Source organism: Electrona antarctica (genome assembly GCF_951216825.1).
Source record: "Electrona antarctica genome assembly, chromosome: 19".
NCBI classification, from domain to species: domain Eukaryota; kingdom Metazoa; phylum Chordata; class Actinopteri; order Myctophiformes; family Myctophidae; genus Electrona; species Electrona antarctica.
In genome coordinates, this window is record NC_136800.1 from 22792110 (window position 1) to 22818042 (window position 25933).

General features: G+C 40.9%; 1 protein-coding gene across 1 annotated transcript in view; it reads right to left on the reverse strand.

Annotated features, from left to right (window-relative positions):
- The window catches only part of piezo2b (piezo-type mechanosensitive ion channel component 2b), a 182696-nt gene that overhangs the window by 150023 nt on the left and 6740 nt on the right, over positions 1-25933 (reverse strand). Inside the window, exons 2-3 of the mRNA XM_079529246.1 lie at positions 18095-18190; positions 9563-9688 (exon numbers count right to left, since the gene is read on the reverse strand). Coding sequence (XP_079385372.1) covers positions 9563-9688; positions 18095-18190 — 222 coding nt within the window. The remainder of the gene's footprint in view (positions 1-9562; positions 9689-18094; positions 18191-25933) is intronic.

The following is a 25933-nucleotide window of genomic DNA, read 5'->3' on the forward strand; positions in this document are numbered from 1 at the left end:
CGGTCAGTTTGAAAAGTTGGAAGTTGGAAAAAGAACTCAAACTTAAGTAAAACTATCAACACTGCAATATGGAAATACTCTACTTGAGTAAAAGTACGAAGGTATTGGCATCAAAATATACTTAAAGTACCAAAAGTAGAAAGTACTCAAGTACTCAAATGTCCCATTTCAAGTTTGTGTATATTTTGAAAATAGCCGATTTTTTTGCTATTTTCAAATGGGTGAAATGTATATAGGGCTGAAGTGTAAAATAAATGTATATTTTTGTAATAATAATCAAAGTAACAACTTGTAAAAAGTTTTCAAATAAACGTAGTGGAGTAAAAATAAGAATAAGAAAACGCAGATGGAGATGGATAGGCCACACCCTAGGAAAGCCCGCAAGCACCATCATTAGACAAGCTCTAACATGGAACCCACAGGGCAAGCAGAAAATGGGTCGCCCAAGAAACACCTGGCACAGAGACCTGGAGGCAGACACCAAGACCATGAAGATGACCTGGAACCAGCTGGAGAGAACATCTCAAGACAGAGATGCCTGGAGATCGCTTGTTGACGGCCTATGCCCCAGAAGGGGTAGTAGGCGTAAGTAAGTAAGTAAGTAAGGAGTAAAAATACATATTTGCCTCTGAGATGTGGTGGAGTAGAAGTAAAAGTATTGAAATTGGAATACCTCAAAATTGTACATACTGTAAGTATATTAAGTAAATATACTTAGTTACTTTCCACCATTGCGTGTTATTGACGGTCAGTTTGAAAAAAACAACAGAATGAACCATGTCACGTTGAGCTCCTGAACGTCAGGCCAACGCTTAGAGACACATTTCCAGGTATTCAACTCCTCCGCTTGCCTTAGAGGACTGCCAGTGACTGCCCTGATTAGCCTTTGTTCCTCTGCCAAGGAAAACACAACATCCCTTTGTGACTCGAGAATCTCAAACTCAATGACAAATCAATACGGCGGGGCTGTTTTGTCAGTTTATTAGGCACCTAATTGGTTGTTGAAGCAGCGCTGCAGCAGTTTCAGTTTCAGAGAGAGAGAGCATTGCACAGAGGCAGAACATGAAAGATGTCGGGACATGCTCCGATGACGGCAGCCCCCTCTTCTGATGCAGACGAGCGTGAATCAACACGGACGTTAGACCCCAAGTGTTGGAACAGGGTAATTTATATCTGAAGTGGCTCTAATGTACACAGTGACATGGAACAAAAGCAACGACGTGAAAAATAAAACCAGCTCTTATCAAAACATTGTATGGTAACGGTATTGTTAGAGCTTGTTTGGGAAGGTGAGGTATTTCCCTTTGAATGTCATACAACACTTCTTTCCAAACAATAGTGGTCCTACCTGACCAGTGACCACAATATGTAAATGTCTCAGTAGAAGAGCAGAGAGAGAGAGAGATTTCCTATTGTTGTGGAGTTGTTTTGTCCAGTTGTTTGAGTGTTGAAAGTTTAATGGACAATAAAGTATTCAACCAATATTCAATCAAAACTCCACACAGATTGGTTAAAATACTGATTTATTCACTAAGAAAAGGCTATGGCTTTGACAAAGACGAATACAAAATAATAAAAGTAATTCTTCAAAGTGTCGGCATGTTACCCAAAGGGCTAAAACAGAGCTATTTCAGGAATGCCTGAACCAAACATCTGCAACAACTATCTTTCCCCAGTCCAAACTCAACCCTACAGGTGCACAATGAAAGCTTCAGAAAAACCTACGACTGACATCACACACATGGGAATGCCAAAGAGGGTAACGACAGGGCAGGGCAGTCCCATCCATTCATACCATAGTAGCATGAGAGCTACGCATTGTTGTTGTAGTGTGCCGTATTGGAATGTTAATATCCAAAGGAATGCTGGGGTATTTTGGAACGTTTGCGCTTGACACTGCACTGAAGGGCACACCACTTGTAATATCCTGCACTTGTAATATCCTGATTGTCAATTTAACTCAATGCTTCTCTCCCCTCGGGCACAAGTGAATCAACATTTATTCAACTTTCCTTTTTTTTGTTACATTATATGTCTAACATCCGGAAATAAAAATTAACTGAACTAAACTCACAAGAGTACAATGTACCTAATGTATACCTTGCCGTAGCACTTGCCCTAGCCATGACAACCTTGCAGGCTTATGCAAAGGCTAAAATGTAATTTAGATAGCATGTTATGTACAGTAAACAGATGCCAGGTCATTTGTAGACCTACTATCCTATAGTGCAGGGGTTCTCAACGTTTTTGGCCGGGGACCCCCGGAAATGCTTTGGCAATGTCTCGGGACCCCCGCCCCGCTCCCAAATATAAATTGACTGCTACAATAACCTTAACCCATTTTGGGCGGGAACCCCTTTTGGTGTTTTAAGCATTATGTTATAATTTAGCTATTGAAAAATAGCAGATCTACAAGCTTGTAGGTCTGCTATTTTTGAGAAATCGTGAAAATAAAAAAAATCTTTTTTTTTGTTTTTTAAATAATTTGGGGACCCCCCTAAAATAATTTGGCGACCCCCCGAGGGGTCGCGACCCACGGGTTGAGAACCCCTGCTATAGTGTATAGTTTCAATGCACAGATTATAGATTTTTTGATATTATACTGTTTAGACTGATGATAGGTTCTTGATTTACCTATGATCCTAGATTACTATTTCTATGCATTTGATGTATTACCTTGTGTTTTCCGTGATTGCTGTAAATCGCGCTGGATTAAGAACGTCTGAAGCCTAAATTGTACCAAGTTAATCAATTTGGTTTCGTTTGTACACTCTAAACAAACTCTCTTTCCCAGCCAGGCATTGAAAATACCTGTCCTCTCAGAGTTTATGTGAACATCATAAAACGCCCTTTGTACTCGCTGGGCTGTTAACCTTGCAGCAGCACGCTCTCTCTCCACGCAATCCCATTGTTTCTCTTCTCTCTATCTCCGGGGCCCGATGCCAAGTGCCCTTTTCCGTAGGGGAGAGGAGGGGACCTGCCGGGGCAGAGCAGCAGTATGTCACACACACGCACGCACGCACGCACGCACGCACGCACGCACGCACGCACGCACGCACGCACGCACGCACGCACGCACTGCAAAACCTAGAGTGTTTTGCACTGCCGCTTTTTTATGTGGTGAGCTCTGTGTGCAGGGAGGGTGCACTGAATGAATGTCACATTTGAGGGATATTGAGTATATAGTGTAGGTGAGGGATGTAGGGAAGTAAAGGTCAGCATGCTGGAAATAAAGGAATGGCTGTAAAGGTGGGCTGTTACCCAATTTACCCAAAGCCACGATGGGCTAAGTATTAGAGGAGCGGTGGCCTAAGGTGGCCTAAGGGTTAGAGGAGTGCCTTTGCTTACACTTACACTGTGAACTTGGGGATTGGTTACTTTTGATTATATTTGCCTATAATGACGTGCCATAAAATAGGGACACCAGGTTGGAAGTGCTTAATTGCAGAACTGAAAATGCATGGTCCAGTTGGGTTCATGACTACATGGAGAAGCTGGGCGTGCGTTGTCGTTGGTGGCTACTGTACACTCCACTGTATAGTCAAAGTGGCACATGGCATGACGATGGCAGACTTTTGACTGAGAATCACAGGAAAGCATATATTGTAGATGAAAGTTCTAATTCCATTGCTAATTCCATGTTGCTTCATGTCTCACAAATACAAGCAGTCCGATCCACTAAAATGTTAGACAGCTAATTCAATTTTGTTTTAATGCGTTAAAGTGACATAATTCCTTCCACTAGGACTAGGTAATGAGGTTTTTCAAACACACTCCTCTGTGTGACTATTTGACCCCAGCTCAGCACAAAGGAATGAGGGATGTGCTCCTAAAGGAAGCAGGGCTCCCTCTGGTTGACTTATCACTGGTGACCCGCTACAACAGCTGGAGAGAGAGATGTTGGTTTTCTTGGAAGGGGTTTTGACTCATTCACGCTCAACTCGGTTTACTGCCCTAATGGCTTATTTGGCTCTGGCGAATAAAGACACGGAGGAAATGGTGCACAGTTATCTGGAGGGAAGACAAGCATCTCCCGCGCGACAGTGCAGCTCCTTGTTTACACACGTCTGCCAAAAGGAAAAGCGTGTCGTGCTGGGATTCGATATCAGCTAGGGGAAACCTGAGAATTTAGTCTGGAGAGTGAAGTCAACGTAGGAGGACAAAGGGTAATTGTCTGATTTCCTGCACTGCACATACTGTAGGACGGTCCAAATAAAAATAGACTCAAACTCAGGCCTCAGGCTCATGGTGTGGAGATCCAAAAACTGCTTATAGAACACTTTCAACCTGGTGTCCCTAGTTTGAGCATGTGTGGCATTATAGACAAACATTTCAAAAGATATTTCTTTTTATATATTTCAAAATCAGACCCGTCTGAAGTGAGTGGTGCTGTACTGTACTGTACTGTACTGTACTGTACTGTACTGTACTGTACTGTACTGTACTGTACTGTACTGTACTGTACTGTACTGTACTGTACTGTACTGTACTGTACTGTACTGTACTGTACTGTCCTCTGTCTGTTTGTGTGTGTGTGTGTGTGTGTGTGTGTGTGTGTGTGTGTGTGTGTGTGTGTGTGTGTGTGTGTGTGTGTGTCTAAAGCCCTAACCACACCAAAGGGTCAAGACGGTTTTAGCGTTGTCCCTGCGGTGTGATATGATTTACAAGTCAGACAGACGGCCAGCTCTTCCAGTTTGCTGCTATGTGGCTTCTAAAATATAATGTTTTCAGATACATATTTTAGCATGCTGATTAAGTTTAAAACGAGTAATACACTGTCTGGATGTCATCTTAAATGAGATTAAAAACGGAGTAGTTCTGTAATCAGAAGCAGCTGTGTTTGGATGAACGTGCACTTGTGCAGCTATGGGAATCAAACAGGTGAATGAAATCAAACTTCATTTTTATTCATGCAACACATCATCACGTTTTCGTTCAAAGGAAGTAAGGCTTTTTATGGACTTTTAATATAGAAATACACAAAGGTGGATATTTTCCCATTGTTTTGGCATCCATTGTTAGGTATGCCCATTTGATGACCACGGATATGGCCAAAAGGCTGAAAAACATATTTTTCATTTCACTAGATGGCTATTACTGCTCCGCACCAAGTGACGTAATTGTGAGCTTTGATCAGCTACTGTACATTATATTGGCTATTCACCATAGGGCTTAAAGGGATTAAAGAGTTACAGAAGATGCTCTCTGTTTATTCTGACACAGTGGGACGTTTTGTAGCATACATTGAATCTAATTTGTAATACATTTCCAATTTTGCACCTTGAAGACTGCTAAACAAACTATTATGTTGCCATCAAACCGACCTGATTTTCTTCCTTTCTGTTCAATGTGGCTCAATATGAAGCCTTTCTGGGTGATGGATGTATTCTCTCCTTAGCATGTGCTTCATTAAATGTCTAATGACAGCCAGGATCGCTATAAAAACAATGCTGTGCACAGGAGCACTCCCACGCACATTCACTGTTAAATTACAAAGGATGTTATTTATTAGATTTTATTTATAACAGACACACTAATAGTCTTCACAAAAAAACAGGACAAGAGGTACTGAATGGCACTCCGGCAATTTACAAAAATCTTCATACATAATTAAAGGGTATTTAATAATTCCTTAGTCTAAAGGTCCTTGCAGACTGCTGCGTTTTTGTTTTTTTGAAAAAGGAGTCTGCAAGGACCTTAATAATTCCTTACTTTATCTCCTGCCTATGGGTGAGAATAACAATCGTTATCGTACAATGCGCTCTCTCTCTCTCTCTCTCTCTCTGTCTCTCTCTCTCTCTCTCTCTCTCTCTCTCTCTCTCTCTCTCTCTCTCTCTCTGCAAATGGAAAGTATCAGATATTGACATACAGTATAGTCCACAAGACCCAAGCCCTTACAGAGCATCTAGGACCTCAGTCAAACATAAAAGTGTAATGCTCAGAATGGGACAGAAAGTATTCCATGTCCGTCGATGGTCCATGTGTCAAGCTGACTAACATCCCCACATTTGATAGAGGCGTATTGATTTAACGTTGTACCGTTAAGTGACACAGTATTTGCCACTTTTTGGTTTTAAAATTTCCTATGGGATCAGCTCTCTCCCTTTGACCTCCTAGGAGCACACAGTCTAATTCAGCCATGTCAAACATACGATGATTTAATCCGGCCCCCCACTTGTAGAGCATAAATGTATGAGTCTGTAAAAAAAAATCTCTAGCACATTCCTTTCAAAAGTTATGAGTTTTTAAAGAAATATAAACCAAAATGCTCAATCGCAGTTCTGAGCTGCCCTCCCTAACTAGTCTGATTGCTGTCAGCTGCAGTGCTCAATTGAATGGACTGTTAAGGCAACGCATGCCCCCCCCCTCTTTCTCTGCTGCTGCGTGACTAGGGGGACTATACTTCTCCAGTACAAGGGTCTATAACCGAGGAACATTCAGACCACAGCTGACATAGAAATTATCATATATCCCACCACTGCAGATTATACATATTGATATTATTTAATGATGTTATGAAAATAACTTCTCAGAAACTGGTCCCTGATATTCAGGAAGCAGCAAGTGAAAACAAGACAGAGGTGAAATGTCATGGTTTTCATTTATTTTTCCCCCCTTTGGCTTTTTTTTTTAAAATAACAATTAAGATTTTAAAAATAAATATTTTTTGAAGTATTACTTATTGTTATTCACTCATATTTTTTGAATGTTCCATTGTTCATCACTTCAATAAAAAAGCAGGCATGGATAAAACCAAGGGTTGTGTAGCCATTTACAAATTTCTGCTGAGACAGCTATTGAAATTTAAATATTCTATTTTCAAATGGTTTATTGGCGCTCCATGAATAAAAATAGCATCTCTCATAGCAAATGGCCTCTAGGCTACAGGTAAAATACGCTCTGGCCCTCATGAAGTCACATTTCGTCCAATGCGGCCCCCACCCCAAAATGAGTTAGACATCCCTGGTCTAATTAATTACACCACCATGACTTCATCTGACTTTGAGACCTTTTGGGTAATAAATATTGACTTTATTACCAAATATCATTACCAAATATGTAGCCTGCCCATGGAGAGCGGCGGGCCCCGTGTAGCCTGCTTGCCCCGAGGTGATACGGTGCCATTTCAGGAGAGCTGGCTGTTGTTGTGTCTACGCTGGAAATGAGTTTTTGCTACCACGAGACTTCACGTGTCATTAAAACACAAGGTCAGCCGCTGTCCTGTCTAGACATCGGTTGAGTTTTACGGTTTTGATACTGAGTTTCATGAGCAGCCCACAGCCAACTGTTAACACCTTCCCAACATGCACGCAGTCGCAAGATCACACTGTTTTCTTAGCAGGCAGCACAATTCATTATTTGTACTATACTTATACTTATGGTACAAGGAGGAAGGTCGTTAAGTCGTGAAATATGATAAATCTATCATAAAACTGCACCTTTTGGCACAGTCTGAAGCTAATGCATTTATTTTGGTTTTTAACAACTTTAAATCTGAATTTTATTTATTTATTGGCATGTTAATGTGTCATTTTCTAAACTCATCTAAAAATATAACGCAAAAAAAATGTGTTCATTTGATTCCTGAATTCAGTCAGTGAAAGAAGAATGTCTTAACTGAGTAGTGGTTTTAATGGACACGACCCCCCCCCCCACACACACACACACACACACACACACACACACACACACACACACACACACACACACACACACACACACACACACACACACACACACACACACACACACACACACACACACACACACAGTGTGCCTTCAACATGGGTGATCACACCAACACAGTCATACTCCAGTTTTAGGTGATAAGGTGACCACCGTTTTTCTGTGGTCACCTTATCACCTAAAACTGGAGTATGAATAGGCCTTAACACAGTGATCCCCGGCCCACAGGTTGGGGATCACTGTGTTAACAAAAAATGTTCCGATAATGTCTTTAGTTGATTAGTGGTTTGCAAGATTACCCCAAAAACAGACACGCACGCACGCACGCACGCACGCACGCACGCACGCATGCACGCACGCACGCACGCACACACCTTTTCTAGTTGGCTGGGCTCCAGGCTACAGTATATATAAGAGTATTAACAGGACCTTTGACATAAGTAAACATTGAGAAGAATGTGACAATAAGCCACAGTTGAGAATGCGCAGTTAAGAATCCAGTTGATCATATCATTATCATAAAGAAAATGTTTTGTCTGCTGACGTTTCTCAAAAGTTAGAACTTGCATACATGAATATAGTCTGCAGACCAAAATATAATATCTATCTTTAAATGCACGTAATGCATGTATCTGTATGTCTGTCTGTACGTGTGTATGGCTGTAATACACGTAACTCGAGAACCGTTAGCCCCACCGACTTCAAATTCGACACATGCGTTCTACAGATCAGTTCCCGGTGTCGAGTCGGTCGGACCCACGGTTATCCAGAACCACCACAAAATGCCTCTGCCTGGGCTCTGGACAGGGCCCTGCCGATGCTCCATATCTGGAGCTGGCCTGTTCTGACATCACAAATCTCCATATTTGGGCATGCCTGACACAGAACTCCATATATAGGAATAGAGGGACACAGAGAGATAGATACTGAAATCTCCATATAAAAGGGACACAGACAGATGGGTGGATTGTTATTGTTATTCTTCAACTTTAACCATTTTAAGCATTAAAAATCACACCCGTGTGAAGTGAGGGGCGCTAATATATTAAAGTCTAACTCATGTTGATTAGGTGATGTAATGGTGATATAAAACAAATGGTGCAAACTCAAACATTAAACGGCATTAATATGACAAATTTTCCCTTCATTGTCATTTACAAAACAAACTTTGAACTAAAGACAAACATTAAACCTGTGTATAGGAGGGGCTAGCGCCCCTCAAAAACTAAAAAGTAATTATGATGAAAAGCTGATGAAATAGACAATCTACACAACATCCACGATGTGACCTTATACAGTAGGTCTGCTGTTTTTATTTTTTGTATTTCTACATTGCAGCCAGCCTTGATACTTTTACTTCAGTAAAGTACTTTCCACCACTGGCACTTACAGGCAGGCAGACAGACAGACAGCACTGACAGGCAGGCAGACAGACAGACAGCACTGACAGGCAGGCAGACAGACAGCAGCAAGGCAGCCAGCACAGGCAGTGTGAGTGTGTAGTGTACTCACAGATGAAGTGGGAGTGGATGGAGTGGGCAGCGCATGTGTGTGTGTGTGTGTGTGTGTGTGTGTGTGTGTGTGTGTGTGTGTGTGTGTGTGTGTGTGTGTGTGTGTGTGTGTGTGTGTGTGTGCGCGCGTGCATGCGTGCGTGCGTGCATGCGCAGCGTACTACTGTACTCACAGTTGAAGTGGGAGTGGATGGAGTGGGCAGCACATGTGTGTGTGTGTGTGTGTGTGTGTGTGTGTGTGTGTGTGTGTGTGTGTGTGTGTGTGTGTGTGTGTGTGTGTGTGTGTGTGTGTGTGTGCGCGCGTGCGTGCGTGCGTTCGTGCGTGCATGCGTGTATGCGTGTGCAGCGTATACTACTGTACTCACAGTTGAAGTGGGACTGGATGGAGCGGGCAGCCAGCAGGCTGTGGATGGTGATCTGATAGACCACCTGCAGCAGCAGGAAGGTCAGACTGGTGAAGCACAGGGACATGAGCAGACGCCCCGTGTGGCCTGCAGGGGAGCACAGCAACAACAACACAAGTCAGTGTTGAACATCTCTAGCTTCGCGTAGCGATACATCTCTACATTACTAAATATTTACACCGCTTCAATGACTGGCCGTGTGTGTCCCAATGTCCGTACTCCTTATGTCTGTCCGTTTGGGATATTAACAGCTGCAATACCGCTGGGTGACCCAAAGGGCCATTCACACTGACCAATATAAAAGTATAACTAATGATAGAAATGTACCGTACAGTACAGAGTATAGTACAGTAACTCTCACAATAAAGTATAGTTGCACTGCTCAGTTTTTATAAATAAATAAAATAACACATACTGTATACCAAAGAACAGAGGCGAGCCGAGTGCTGCTGAGATACAAACAGGTGGTGACTCCTCCAGGTGATGAGTTGCTCAAAGTTAAAAACTAGTTTATAGGGAAGAAGAAGGGTCCCGTCGGGACGGGACGGGCTTCTTGGGCATAGATAGATTAAAAAGCCTATAGCGTTTGGTGGCTTTTTATTGTTTTAATAAGTGATAGCCCTGTCTAGTTAATAAAGGCTTTTTAATCTATCCTTGCTCAAGAGTATGCTTGAAGGCTAAGCCCATCCCGATGAGATCCCTCTTCACAATACGCACGCACGCACGCACGCACGCACGCACGCACACACACACACACACACACACACACACACACACACACACACACACACACACACACACACACACACACACACACACACACACACACACACACACACACACACACACATATATATATATATATATATATTTCTAAATATCATGTGTATACCAGTGGTGATATCAAATACCAGCTGTACCAGTTTGACAGCAATTTTTGATTTAGCTTTAGTCAGACTTTTGAATAAAATCCCACATTTAGTTTTCGTTTGAATAAAATCCCACTTAGTTTTAGTAATATTTCAGACTTGGTTGCAAGCTGAAAATATCCGATCTACAAGCTCACAGTGCGTCACAGTGCAACATGTTGTGAACTTGTAGATTTGCTATATTTTCAGAGTTCAACACCCGAGCACAACCAAACATAAAATGACTTGTCTTTAAGTTCTACTGGATGTGTTCTCTTCTTTTATTTCTTGATGAAATTGTCAATATATTTATTCGTAGTTTTAGTCATCATAGTTTCATTTTCATTTCGTTTTTTAATTTTGTTTTCGTCAGTGAAAAAAATGTAGACAACGCAATAAAATCGTCATAGTTTTAATCGACGAAATCAACACAATACCTGCTTCCACATTATGCTACCTGTACATAATCTTAAGTTATCTCTATCTATTTTGTTCCATTTAACCTGATTTCTGATTCTCACTCCACTGTCCTGTCCTCTCTCTTCTCACACTGACAAAATACATGTGATGTGACAATGTCTCTCTCTCTGAATCTGAGATACAGTGGTACTCAAACAGGAATGTGTTTGGCCATGAACCACCATCTGAAAAGATTTTGTGCCACATGGACCCCCATAATAGGAAAGGTTTCTTTTTTTCAATAACCGATCTAGAAGCTTGTAGATCGGCAATTTTTTAATGGCCAAAATATTAAATAGGGCAACAGTTGATTTTGGTCCTGGGGACCCCATGGAAACCCCTCATGTACCCCTGGGGTTCCCCAGATACCACTTAGGCCCCTTTTCCACCAAAATAACTTTGGTTCTAGAACTGGTTCTGTTCTTTATTTTGTTATGATGGTTTATATCACATCTGCATGCATCTTCCAACCTGAACAGTGACACGTCCACTTTAGTTCCCACTTCAGGGCAAGAAGAAGTATGTTTTTGGTTCCAGTTCCAAACCAACTTTTAGGGATCTGAACCAATTAATTTGGTTCAAAATTAGAAGGGGAAAGAAATACAGAACCGCTTCAACCCTGGTGGAATTGGGGTCTTTGAGAATCACTGCTCTAGATACCGTGGTTAGCTCTGTTCTAAGATCGTCAATGTAACTTTCTACAAAATATCAAAATATGGCAACCATTTCTCACTTACATGGAGAACCTCCCATTTGTCTGTTTGTCTCCACTAAAACGCCCCTCCCAAAAACACATGTCCACTGGGTTTATACATATGCACTCAAAGGACCACAATGGAAATAAGCCATCAAGTTTTTTGTGTTCATGCTTTTGACAGAGATGTACACAATGTGTACTATACATATGTGGTAATGTATATGTACATTTTGTCAATAAAAACATCAGGCAATTCATCAATTGATTCATCATCTGCATAATATCTCTCAATTAATCTCAATTAATAACTTTTTATTGAATTCAGGTTGTTTTCTGTTTATTTTTAGCAATCCCTCTGGTAAAATCATTTATTGTGATTTTGTCATAAAAAACTAAAAAATATTTTAATCAAGGAAGATAACTCATTTATAACTGTAATCGGTTATATGCAGAAAATACTTTTTTAGAGTAACAACAAAAAATCAACAAAACAATTTCCTTATTGCTTTGTCTTGAAAGCACTCATGCACTTTCAAAATGTATTTTGACAGAAGATTAAGGAATTTCTTAATGTTCTCCCCGATAATTATAATGTCTATTTGTCAACCTTAACCCTGCTGCTGTTCCACCTAGAAAGAATTGGGGAAAAGTACCCTTGGGTATTTTCTGGGGATATGGCTACATTACACAGTAGTAGTTAGTTAGGTACTGGCAATAAAACAAAGGTCATCATTAAAAGTCAAACATACATTCCATGAGTCCATAAATAATAAACATTGTACTGATGTTATTCCAACGTGCAAAGGTTTGTTTTTCTGACTTCTGGCTTTGGGAAAGTGCTCACTCATACAAGTGTCAATCAGACGGGTCCTGACCACAGGAAAAGCACATACACATCTCTGAACAGGAATTCCTGAATTGAGTTGGTTTCCTTCCTTCTCTGCTGGGGAGTAAAGAACCCAACCGTCTTCCTCACGCCCCAGTCGCTCCTCATCCATAGACGGGTGTGAGAGAACCACGACAGCTGCGAAACACATGGCCTGTTTATAGCACACCTAAAGGTATTTGGGATAATTTCAGGAGTTGTTATGGTGATAATTCACTACAGTGGGGTTCTTCGACCTCCTCACAGTGCGGAAATGAACATTCTCATCCCCAGGGCACGGAAGGGCCCTTTGGAAGAGCCCTCTGCTTTGAAAGGGAAGTGACGCTGTCTTCTTTAAGGCGCAACGTCCGTCCTTTCAACAAAACAAAATTTGCATTCGCTACCCAGCGGCCTCCATGATACGGCGGTTTGGGGTCCGCCGGGCATTCAATTGTTCTTCACACAGCATCATCTCCAGCACTCCAGTTCTGTTCCATCTCCACACCGCGCCGGTTCTGTTCTGGTGGAGCCTCGTTAAATTTAATGCATCCTTGCGGGGAGCATTTAAAGAGTTTTACTGCGATATGGCACCGTATCCTGGCCAAGGTGAGACGCTACCGCTGAGCAGTGCGGGCTATCCACGTTGTAACCTTATCAAATGCCCAACACCAGCTCATGCCATGCTTATTAAATGTTGAAGTGAAAACAATTTGAGCTAATTTCCCCCAGCAATTCCCTCCACGGCTGCAAAGAAAGAGAAGAATGCTTGTAAAGATTCGGTATGAGGACTAGAGAGCTACTCGTGTCCAAATTGGTCCTTAAGCTCTGTACAATGTGACTGGCACCCGTCCCCCTGTTTTCCTCTTACTGTCTGGCCACCATCTGTCTCGGTTATGACACTCGTCCTGAATTAGTAGCACGCCCGTTATTTCTTTATTCACTCACAAACTGCTGTGTCCCTGGAGTGCTTTTAAACCATGCCAAAAGAGTTCATTGTTCAAAATCATTTTATTTATTTATTTTTAGCAATGACTGCTTTTTCCAAACAAACCAACAATCCTCATCTATCCAACTCGTGCGGGCTTGCCAGCACAAGTGCAATTTCAAGTGCTGGACCCTAGCAACTTGGAATTTATTTAAATGACTCCATTTGAGATAAAATAAATCACTTCATAAAATAGAGGTTTATGAATTCATATAAAATCAATGACATCTATTCCTTACTGTACTGCTGTCTTTAGGCCTCTGCTAGTTAATTCAAAACAGCAATTGCAATTCTGTATCGCTTATGGACTTCTTTAGTGTTTATGAGAGTTTAGATTATTGACATGTTCACTGGAAATGTACATTATAGGGAAAGGAAACACTTTCACCCTGGCTTTCCTATTTTGGCATAACGTCATTATAGGAGAAAACATTAAAACATTTAGCAAATTAAAAATAGCGGATCTACAAACTCACAATGTGGCGTCTTGTGAGCTTGTACTGTATCTCTACTATTTTAGAATTTGTTTTCAAATAGAGCTTAAGTGGTTAAATACTGTCTTTATAATATCAGACAGTAACTCCCAAACATTAACAATAATGGCATTAATGGCACAAGATGTTCCTGTCCAATTTCACTGATGCATTCTTTAGGCTTAATGAACTGACAAGGCTTTTAAAAGGAAATTACCCTTAATGAATTATTCATCCCCAACATCTGTCTTAAATTAACAATACCAATTTAACAGCCATGCTGGTTCCCTGGAGATTCAATAGCCAAAATGAAGCAGACCATCAACGCAGTTCAGCACATGAGTCAAGAGGATCTGGCCTAATCGGTTCTCCTAATTCTAAAATTGATATAAATAAAGACTATCCAGCGTGTCGGTGCATATTGTATGTTCAAATTAGCATGCTTAGGGTTTGTGTCTGTCAGTGTGTGCGGCTACAGGTGTAATTATCATGACTGAGCTCAATTTACTTTCAGATGACTCAGTTCAAAATATAAATCCAGATTACTTATTCAGATAACATGGAGTCATGCCTTTGTTCGCTCACTGTTAAGGAAAAGATGGTTACTTTTTTTGTCAATTTATTATTAATGAAGTCAATGATTTACATTTTTTATATCACGATTTATTACGAAACTGGGAACTGTCAACCACATTGTGTCAAATGCAAAATTAAGCCTCATACAATTTAATACACACACATAATAGATGGCTTCTCCCATTAAGACTGCAAACTAATGCACTGAGTGAAATGAGTCCATTCTCTCCCAGGAATGTGACATACAGTAAATAAATACACAGCCAGATGGTACTGTATATATATATACTGGCATGCTTCCCACAGCTGGAAACAGCAACATTCTAACCATAACCAACGCCTGTGGCAGTTTAAACTTCACATTTATTATTTTGTTGGCCCTCATCACACTATGCAAACCTATGCCACCGATATTGTCCCTTATCATTTGACCCATTTAGGCCTGACCTCAAAATTTTAAAAAATCCTTCTAAATCCTCCAGTTTTCTGAAATAAATATTTTCACGATTTTTCAAAAATAGCAGACCTACAAGCTCGTAGCGCGCCACTCGGTGGCGTGCTATGAGCTTGTAGATCTGCTATTTTTCAATAGCTAAATTATAACATAGTTTAAAACACCAAAAGGGGTTCCCGCCCAAAATGGGTTAACTGTCCTTTTGCGCAGATCACGCAAACCTCAGCAAAAAGAAAAGGACAATATCGATGGCCTCCAACTGTAAGCAAGTCCAAAGCACGTGGACGGTCACGTTATAATGTCAAATCAGCCATCACAAACTAACCTTAAGAAATAGGGACGATCCGAGCAATCAAAAAAGTTAAAAAAGAGGAGAGGGTGGATATAAGATCAGGGTACTTTATTAATGTTTAAACCGCCAAATTACGGAAAATTAACCTTGAGCTATATGCAGTGTGAAACACACAACATTACCACTGTAATTTGGCTACATAATTTTAATTAAGCCAAAATTACACAAAAATGTTCTAACTACTTGTCCAACTGGTTTTGTTCTTGTTTGAGAGATGGGGATAAAAAGAGGGAATATATATATATATATATATATATATATATATATATATATATAATATAAATCATTGTTATACAGTCTACTGAAAAATGTCCAAGAATCTGTCCCACAGTATTGTAGCCAGCTACAGTATCAATGACAGTTCTGCTTTACTCGAGGATTTCTCTCTTTAACTATTGATGAGTACATAAGTGGTCCACTTTCTCTCTCCTGTCCTGTCCTCGGGCTGTCTCTCTCCCATCCTTCACTTCCTGACTGTTATTTCAGCTGGAGAGACGAGCACAGCAGACAGACATCCAGCCCACGGCCTGGATGTTCCTCCTCCCCACCGATATGGCTTTATGTATTATTAAACACTGCATGTGGTCTCCTGCTTGAAGCCCACATTATGAGCGGTCTGGGAGGTGTCCTGTTTAGTGTTCTGCGGTGTAGGTGAAGTGAAGCTGCATACCGACGCAGCAAAACTATCGTCAAGCCCTATTCGAAACCACAACCCCACATTTATCACCCGTAAAAGAGAGGACCTTTTCAAAAACCTTCCCAGATGAGCGGTGATTTATATTTTCTGTAGACATTGGTTGAGGCTAAAGTTATGTTGAAGGATTATAAAAATATATACAAAATAAACACTTAAAACACTATACTTAGTTGACTGGATTCCCAAGGGCTCTATACTAGAACCCCTCCTTTTTTCAGTCTACATTAAATCTCTTTGCCGAAAATAGCAGATCTACAAGCTCCCAACGCTTGTAAAGCTGCTATTCTTTGCCGGATGTTCTCCCCAAAATAGGGATGCTAGGGTTTAAGTTGAAGAAGCCCTTATAGTCAGTCATGGCTTTTCTAAAGCTTGTTATGTGACCATAGTCTGTAAAATGCTCCTTAATGACTATCTTACAGATTGGTTTCTGGTTGATATTGTAGTAAAACAAGGCTGTATTCTCTACAGTATAAAGTATGTACATAAATGATCTACACTACAGTATCTCTGGTGATCAAGGCCTTGGGCAAGAGTGTCTGTAGATAACGAAAAGAAATCCAGCAACTGACTATGGGAAGCTGTTATAGAGTATAAATATTTGGGCTGATCTCCTTGGAAGATGGAGTTCTTAGGCTCCCACAAAACCTGTTAAGCCTCTAGCAAATGCATGCAAATATAGAGCTCTGGGTGCAATCACAGCCACATCTATGGGTGGCTTTCCTTTTAAATGTAATACTAAACTGAACGACGACTGGTTTTGCCCATCCTGACATGCTGTAATACACCCCAAATGCTGCCCATACAGGGTTGGAAAAGTGCCAGTACCAGTGGTTCTGTATTTCTGTTGTACACGTGTGTTTCTGTGGGCTTCCCAGCTGACATCATTTACAAAATTATATGTAGACTGCACTGTGAGAACCTTTTTCTCCATGCACCTTGCCCACACAGTATATTCAAGTAATGATTAAAAGAATGTTGACTTTGCGTTGTCATAAGGAGATGAACAGAAATGGTTTCAGTTAATAAATAAATAAATAAACGGTAATAAAAACGTGAAGTGCTTTTGAAACAGAGCCATACATACATAGTACATACATACATTGTATCCTATCAAGGCATTATAGAACCGCCTTTGCTATAAATTCAGGTGTGGAGTCGCACTTCTAGCTATAGAAACTGATCACCCCACCTGTGACGGTTGGTACACTATGACGATTCTGTACCCTATGTACAGCAGTGTTAATTTCGGCGACTATAACTATGACAAAAAATGTTCGTCGACTACCTTTTTTCACTGACGAAAACTAAATAAAAACGAAGCTATGATGACTAAAGTAAAAACTATAAGACTAAATATATTGATATATTTCGTCAACAAATAAAAACTAGAGCTAAAATGTTAGGAACGAAGGGACTTCAGCAGGTAACAGAGTGTGAAATCAGGCATTACGACGCCATCAAGGCCAGCAAAAATGCCTTTTTATCGACATGATCAAATGTAGATTTAGGGCTCCATTTTCGTCCCCGCCGTTACCCGCGACGCTGCCCGCAAGTCAGCCGCTGCCCGAAGATTACGAGTATAGGAGCTTGCTCTGTCCCTAAATGGTATTTTGGTCTAGTGTCACCCGCTATCGATTATGCCGACACTGGTATTTGCGCCTAGAGGTGTGGTCATGGGTGTGTTGGCACGCTTTCCCCTTAATTGCTATTTTGGTCACACAGATTTGGGAAGACGCATAGTGGAGTTTAGAAGCACCTGTAAGCCATATGCCAAATTAGTTGGGTATAGAGCGGCGCGCAGCGCGCCTGCAAGGAGATGTCCACAGAGTCAGGCTGCGTCATCTCTCCTTATGCTCCTATGCATCTCTTTGTAATTTTCCTATAATCATTGTGGCATTAGAAAGCTCGGACGAAAATAGAGCCCTAAGTCTACTAAAACTCGTCTTGATATTTGCATTATGTAAGCAGAAGCATGAACTCTACCGGGGTACACTACAAATATGTAATTTTGTGCCCTCAGGCCTTACCCTTCATTGTTGTGCTTGTAGGCTCTGCGAACAGCGGGATGAGCAGCAGATAGATGAGGTAGACCAAGGACAGGCCATTGAACCTGAACACGCACGCTGCAGAAACAAACAAACACGCACACGCACACGCACACGCACACACACACACACACACACACACACACACACACACACACACACACACACACACACACACACACACACACACACATTAAACAGTCATCATTGATCAAACAAATAACTGTTTTTCTTAATAACGAGCAGCCAGTTGGCCTCTCGTCATTGTGCAGGCCAGTGTTCATACAAGGGAAATGCTGGCATACCGTGATGATTGTGTGCAATTATTACAAAAATAGAATTGAAAGAATAAATGATAGAAGAAGAAGAAATAGTCAATATAAAACCTCACAATGCAAAGCGCTCAGAGCTTGTAGATCAGCTGTTTTTGCTATTTTTTTATTTAACCTTTCTTCTATAATGACATGCCCCCCCCCCCCCCCCCGGTAAAAGATCCAAATAAAGTACTGATCATATAATGACATGCCCCAAATAGGAACATCAGGTTTAAATATTATTCTATTACATTATGAGTTCTGCACGATATAAATTGAACTGAGGCGAGATCAGTACTAGTCTAGTATAATGAAGTGGATGAATGCTGCTATAGGAGAGAGATAAGATAAGGTTAACCCTGCATGATGTAGCCGAGGTCATTAGCATTCCTGCAGCCCAGAGTCTGCTCTCACTAATCACAAGTCACAACATTCTGACATCCTTCTAACCTTAATGTTCGGCCAGCCAACGTATCTGTTTTTCTGGGCTGGCTGGATTAATTAACTACCGGTAACGGTATGCCAAAACTTGACAGAATCATTATTGCCTGTGGTGAAATACTATAACAACAGTATTGTTTCTGAACCAACATGCACCCCGGCTGGCCTTGGATTGAAGCCCACCAGCCCCTTTCTCCGTCCCTTATACGGTTTCTCAGCTTTCCTCACACTGTACTGAATAAAGACAATACAAGCTAGAGTGGTCTTCTCTTAAAAAACTAATCGGATCTCATGATCCAAATGTTTTGATGTGGACATTATTTGTCAGATCTACACCTGTGTAACTTCAAATCCTAAAAGGCCAAACATAAATGCCCCCCCCCCCCCCCCCCCCCTTCATGACATTTGATGACGTATGATGACACCAAATTTGGACAAGGTTTCAGCCTAGTCTGAATCCCATTGACTTCCATTATAAAAGTTAAATATTTCTAAAGGTATAACACGTGGGCAATTTATGACACGTATGTGGCCGCAGTGTGTACAAAATATTGTGCACAGTGTCAGCGGCTTGCAAGATTAGCTCTGGACAGGCACACAGACAGACACACAGACCGACTATAAATGGTTAGAATAATGCACAGCCACGTGTAGTAAAAACGCCATCATTACACCATAGTTTTTTGCCAAATGTCAAAAACTGCAGAACTGTAATGAGAAATAATTAATTACCAGAGATTCATCACATCAATAATGAGGTTACCACAAGGTTCGTTAGGTTAGTTTAGTCTTCACATAGAAAAAGGCTAAAGATGTGTGACATTCACTCGATTAAAAAAAAACACATCTCTTCATTACAAAATGAAAATCATGACGTTTTGGCCTAGTCAAACCTGCATCTGACCTAACGTGATTTGAACAAAGAATGTAAGCATATCAAGCACACAGTAAAATCCTCAGTGTTAATTTAACTGTGTGTAAGAATGGACCCTTACATACTGTATAGGCTACATTTTTACGCTCTTACAGTGAAATTATCACTCCATATTTTGCTGTGGTCTGCTCTAGCTCTCCCAGTGGGATAATCCATCATAAATCACATATCATATAAAAAAAAAGATTAACGAGCATTTCATGGAGCAAATGCTTTAGTATAACTTGTTCAGTTATATACTGTAAGCCCAAATCTTGGAAAAGAGTGATGTCACACATCTCTCCCATCTTATATTAGTTGTGAAAACAGGGAATATGACTTTTGGTTGCCACAGCTTTATATTAAAACAAAGCAACATGGTTTGGGAATGTGAAATGTCATATTCAGGTCACAGTGACAGCCTGGTGCATTTACGTGCATTGGCACGTAAATGGTGATTTACCAAGGCCTTTATTGTACGACTAGAAAAAAGACTTTGCACACATGATACAGAACACTCAAGCCTGTTGGTATATTACTAAAAAAAGGTTTGTAGCTTTACCTTTGCAAGTTTTTTTTTTGTCAGGGAAATTCAGTCCACAAGGCCTATATTCTAAACCCTGTTCGCCAGAGTTGAAGCCCATTTCCGGGTTATATATTTGTATTTGTTTAAATATATTTGTTAAAATATAAACTTTAAGAAAATGACTTCAGACCCAAAATGTGTCAGCAGGCAACCGTGTCCAGACTTTAGCATAGCTCCAGATTATAGATCCTTAAGTGTGTCCACTATGCTAATACCTGATCCATACATCTCTCAGGGCCTTTTCACATGACTTTGGTGCCAAATATCAAGTGCACACATCAGGACTAACAAAAAAAATGTAATTGATTATTGATTTGTGAACACTTATACACTATCTCAGTCTGATTGACTACCAGCCAAGATGAGTGTTATTACCAGTTAAACGCTGCCTTCAAACCATCTGGTGCCTCCTGCATATTACACATCATGTACAGTACATCAATACAGTGTCAGGAATTCAGCTGAGTAACAGTGAAGGCAACAGCAGTGATAACATTAAGATAACCAATGACCAGCGGTTCCCAAAAGACCAATAAGAGATATTAGACATTTGCCCGGGACTCAAACTAGTGAAAATAGCAGATCTGCAAGCTCACAATGCATCGCATCGTACCGCGTTGTGAGCTTGTAGATCGGCTATTTTCATTTGTTTTCTCATTTATGGAATTTCTTAGATTTTTCTTTGATTTCTTCATGAAATTATTACAGAAAAAAAGTAATTGAATTTGGTTTTAATTCATGAACGTTTTTGCTTTTTTGGGGAATATTATTTTAAAATGTTTTGAAATAATTATTAAAACCAAAATGTAGGAAACAAAAAATTAAGGGAGCCACCCAGTGTTTGGGAAACAGTGCCTTAGATTAGAAGACCACCTAAGTAGGTTAATATAATGCCATGATGACAATATACCTGTCTTAATGTCTTAATGTGTGTAATGTAAAGCACATTGAATTGTCTTGTACTATACAAAAGAACTTGCCTTGCCTTCCTGGAATTATCATTTAACTTTCAAACTGTTGTCCTGATTTTGAGAACATCATTAATAGGCGAAATACAATTAAAATATTTTACAAACTCGATAAAATAGCAGTTCTACAAGACCACAAGCACAACGCATCATATCGTGCCGCTTTGCAAGCGGGTAGATCTGCCATTTTCAATATAACATTTTTTAAAACAGCTAGGGCTTAAGTGGTTAAGAGATAAGTACCACCAAGTGAGTTAACAGGATATATACAATCTCAGGAGACAGATATAAGGCACTAGTTAATAAAACCACCAACATCCAAAATGGAGGCTAATTTACCGTCCACTCATCCCATATAACCTGATGTTCATAAACTACCTCCGGTATGCAGTGAGCATGTGATCACCTCTTACGGTAACTTCAACGTTTCCTTTCAGTATTTTTTAGCTCGGGAGGCATAGGGCAGGGAGGTGAGCAGTGTTGCCATGTCTGTTTATTATAAGTAACTTTACTTTACTTTACTGTAAAGTTGCTTGTACATTATTGGCAGTTGCAGGTTTTTGGGCTTGTTTCTGAAGTGGTAGTTGCTTAACTTGCTTATTTAGGCTTGCTTCCTAATGTTTAAACCAGTGGTCCTCAAACATTTTCATGTCAAGGAAATGAATGTGTTTTTGTCCTCGGACCACAAGGACCCCCGTACCAGATTTGTGTTGCTAAAAATGTTTAGAAAACTATTCAAATGTTTTTGAGCGGTGCCTAACCACTCCATTAAGTAGCAATGTGTGTATTCTGTGTCTGTCCCCGTGTCTGTCCCCTTGTCCGAGCACGGAAAGCTGCAACACTATAACTCTGTAATTTCTCGAACCGTTTCAGACGCGGGAAGGCTCGCCGGAACCAGGCCGCTCCCCTGGGCGAGTTCCTGGGGGTCTGGATGTTGCGGGGACCCCCTGGGGACCCCCACACAGTACAGTTGCACCGCTCACTTCAGGTGTGATTTTTAATATCTGCCATTTCCAAATTTTGTTTGAAAATAGCAGATCTACAAGCTCACAACCAATTGCGATCTTTTCAAATAGCCGATGCATATAGGTTTAAAGTGCTTATGTGGCCTACTGTATAACAGTCGCTTCTTTTGGGCTTGATTTTTTCACAGACCTTGTTGCTTATTTCCCTCGTGGAATCTGGCAACACTGGCAGGGAGGGCGAGCAGCACAGTAACTTCATACAGACACGAACACACACAGGTCTGACACCACAGATCTCTCAGCGAGGTTAGATCAACAAGCATGGAGTTTACAACCTGGTTCGCTGCTACGCTGCCCGTTTCAGGACCGTGAGACTGGCCACATCCGTCCGAGATATACCTAACCGTATATTAGCCTTCAACGACAGAAAGGAATTACACAGCACTGCTGAAAAAAGATTAGCTTTTATTTATCTTTACTGAGTTCAATAGACCTATTCATTGACATTATGACTTGGCTACCTCATGTTCCTTAGCTGCATGGAACCCAAGCACTACGCCAACTTTTCAACAGTTCTCTCCCTAACCACACGTAGACCACTGAAAAGCACAAACAATGGCTATTAGGCAGAAGGAACTTGTGAACAACTTGTGATCCTGGAGACTGGAGCAGATCACAGTACGGATATCAAATGGCTTGGACAAGGTTAAAAACATGAAAACAAATTTCAGCTAAGTACTATGTAGGCTACTGTATAGATACAGTATGGTTGACCAATAGGTCTACATCATTTGAAGTATTTGAGGGGTAGGCTACTTGAAATCATGTCACATATCACTGTCAAGATGAAATCAAAACAAAAACAAATATTCGTTTGGAGCATTGTCTTTTCAATAATTCCTGTTCATATACTGAGATAAAAAAACATGACCTAGAGTGGTTAGAATAGATGGTTAAGAAAACAGCGTGAATAAGACAAACTATTTGAACTTTACAGCCAGTGTGAAGTTCACAGTCAAATCTGTGTTCATTTATCCATTAATTATAACTCTCAAGAGGTAGATTAACTGTGGACTTCTACCGCGCACAGCCATTATTTATCTGCTTTGTGTTTCAAGGCCCAAGCCAGAGCTCTTTGGGTATCTGTCTGCATTGTCTAACATCTAGACACTAGACTGCAGCACAGTCTGACCATTTGGCCTCCCTGGATGACTCACCATCAGAGGATCTTTACACGAGGAATGAAAATAAACTGCCTTTGTTTTGGAGACATCACATTACAGCAGAATCCCCTGGTGCCCTCGTGAATCGCGGTCTTTGTCCTTTTGCAAAAACCCTATTATTATAAACACACAAAAGCCCCAGTGCAAAGGGGGAGAGCCAACCGCCCTTAAATCTGGTATTGAAAATAAGTCGAGCCGATTTAGAGAGTGGGTCCAGAAAAGATAAATGCCATGAGAGCAGATAAAACGAGCCGGTGCCTGGCCCAACCCGGCACGGAGAGATAGCGGGGGGAATTTAAACTCTGTGTGATCACTGCTTGAAAGACATTTATTAATTAATTAAAGATTCTTTCACTGTACTGCAGAGATGGTGTGTGTCTAGACTTTTTTGTCAAGTAAACACTTACTAAGAAGAATTGAGGTTGAGAATTGAGATTGAGGAATGCACACGTGTACACGCACGCACACACACACGCACTGCATGTGCGCACGCACGCGCACAGTAGACTTGTCCCTTCATATTTGAATGATGAATGAATCTGACAATTTGGTCTTAAATAATTGACCAAGACTTTGATAAGTCATTGTCATGCTTTTTCCCCAAGCTGAAGGAATTACCGGTATACCCTGAAAAACAATGAACACATCTCTTGCATACTATAGAAATAATACTTTATTTCTGCCAGTCAATATGCCAGCAGCCAGTAGCCGTTGTGAAATCAACGTTAGAATGTTCTCAACCTCGCAACCCTGGAGATTCTGGTCTCTGCATGATTGTACATGGCAAACACAATTACAGATTTGTTAATGAAATGAACTAATCAATTAGTCGTTAAATTCCCTATCACTGTCACCGTCAACTAAGGATGTCTGTAGTTGTGGAGGACAGCCCTGATGGACATGGTTGACGTGTACAGGAAACCAGTGTTGCGGAGATCAGGTATACATACAGTAATGCAAACAGCTGCATGGACAATAGAACTGACATACTGTATAACTGGACAGATTCTTGAAAAGATCAGGATGTTTGCTCTGTTTGCTTGGTGATGACACCTGAATGTCACCACAGGATCAAATAACTGTCTGGGGACCCCCCCACCCTGACAAGCACTATTGTGGAATTGTAGGAGTTGAGGCATTACCTTTAGTGTAACTCGGGTCCACAGGTGAATGTTGTGAAGAAAGAAATAAATCACAATGTTTTCCTCTTTCTTACATAATGTTTGACAATTTGGCCAATTTGGTAAAACGGTCTTAAATGTAATTAAATGTGCAGATGCCTTGTATATGCTTACATACAAACCAAGTTAACCAACAAACATACTCTGTTGGTCTGTATACTGTTGAGTGAGAAAACAATGTTGAACATTAAGCTATCATCTGGGGAACCCCACTAAATAATATCCCCTACCCTAGCTGTGCTGTGATACCCTGTAAGCTACAAACAGCGCTACACACAACTCCACACACTAGGGGTGAGGTGCTTCAGAGCTGATGATGTGCCCTCAGGCCAAGCATCTGCGCGTCAATTGCCACCTCTTGTGTGCCTCAACCGTAGGCTTTAATCTGCTGGATAAAGTGCTGTAGCCTGCTGTCCTGCCCCGTGCCCACGCACGCACGCACGCACGCACGCACGCACGCACGCACGCACGCACGCACGCGCACACACACACACACACACACACCGTTCTTTATCAACAACACAAAAAACAGCTTGAAAGTCATTATTTCATACCTACGTTCACACTTGCAGCTACAATAGGCAAACATTAATTTCCAAGGAAGAAAAATAATTTAAAAAAAATTCGGTCATTTGTCTGTTTAAAATATCGTGAAAAATCGTATTGTGAACCTCATATCGTGATAAATATCGTATCGTGGGTGTCAGTTCAAGATGTTTTCCTCACTTTTTTAGGTTTTTCAAGAATGTTTGAAAAATGGCAAAAAATATCTAAATATCGTACGACCAAGTATACTGTATCAGGCTTTAGGTGGTGAATGGGGGACTTGTGACTTTGGAAAGAAAACTCTTCACAGACACAGAGTAAACAGGGGTCCTCCAGCTGTATGATAACCCATTGCTAATAGCTGTGTGTGATATGGTTGTACACATGTTATACTGTCTCTCCAGAAAGATCTGTTGGCTGAACTTGGCTACCCACAATATTTTCAAAAGCTTCTGCCTTTCGAAGAATGTGGAAGAGTTGGGAGAGTTGAGAGACTAACGTATGTGTGAATGTGCGTGTGTGTGTGTGTGTGTGTGTGTGTGTGTGTGTGTGTGTGTGTGTGTGTGTGTGTGTGTGTGTGTGTGTGTGTGTGTGTGTGTGTGTGTGTGTGGTTAAACATGTCTGTGGGTGCATAATGTGCAGTGCACGTGTTGTGAGTGTAGTATCTCGTTGCTGTCGGATATA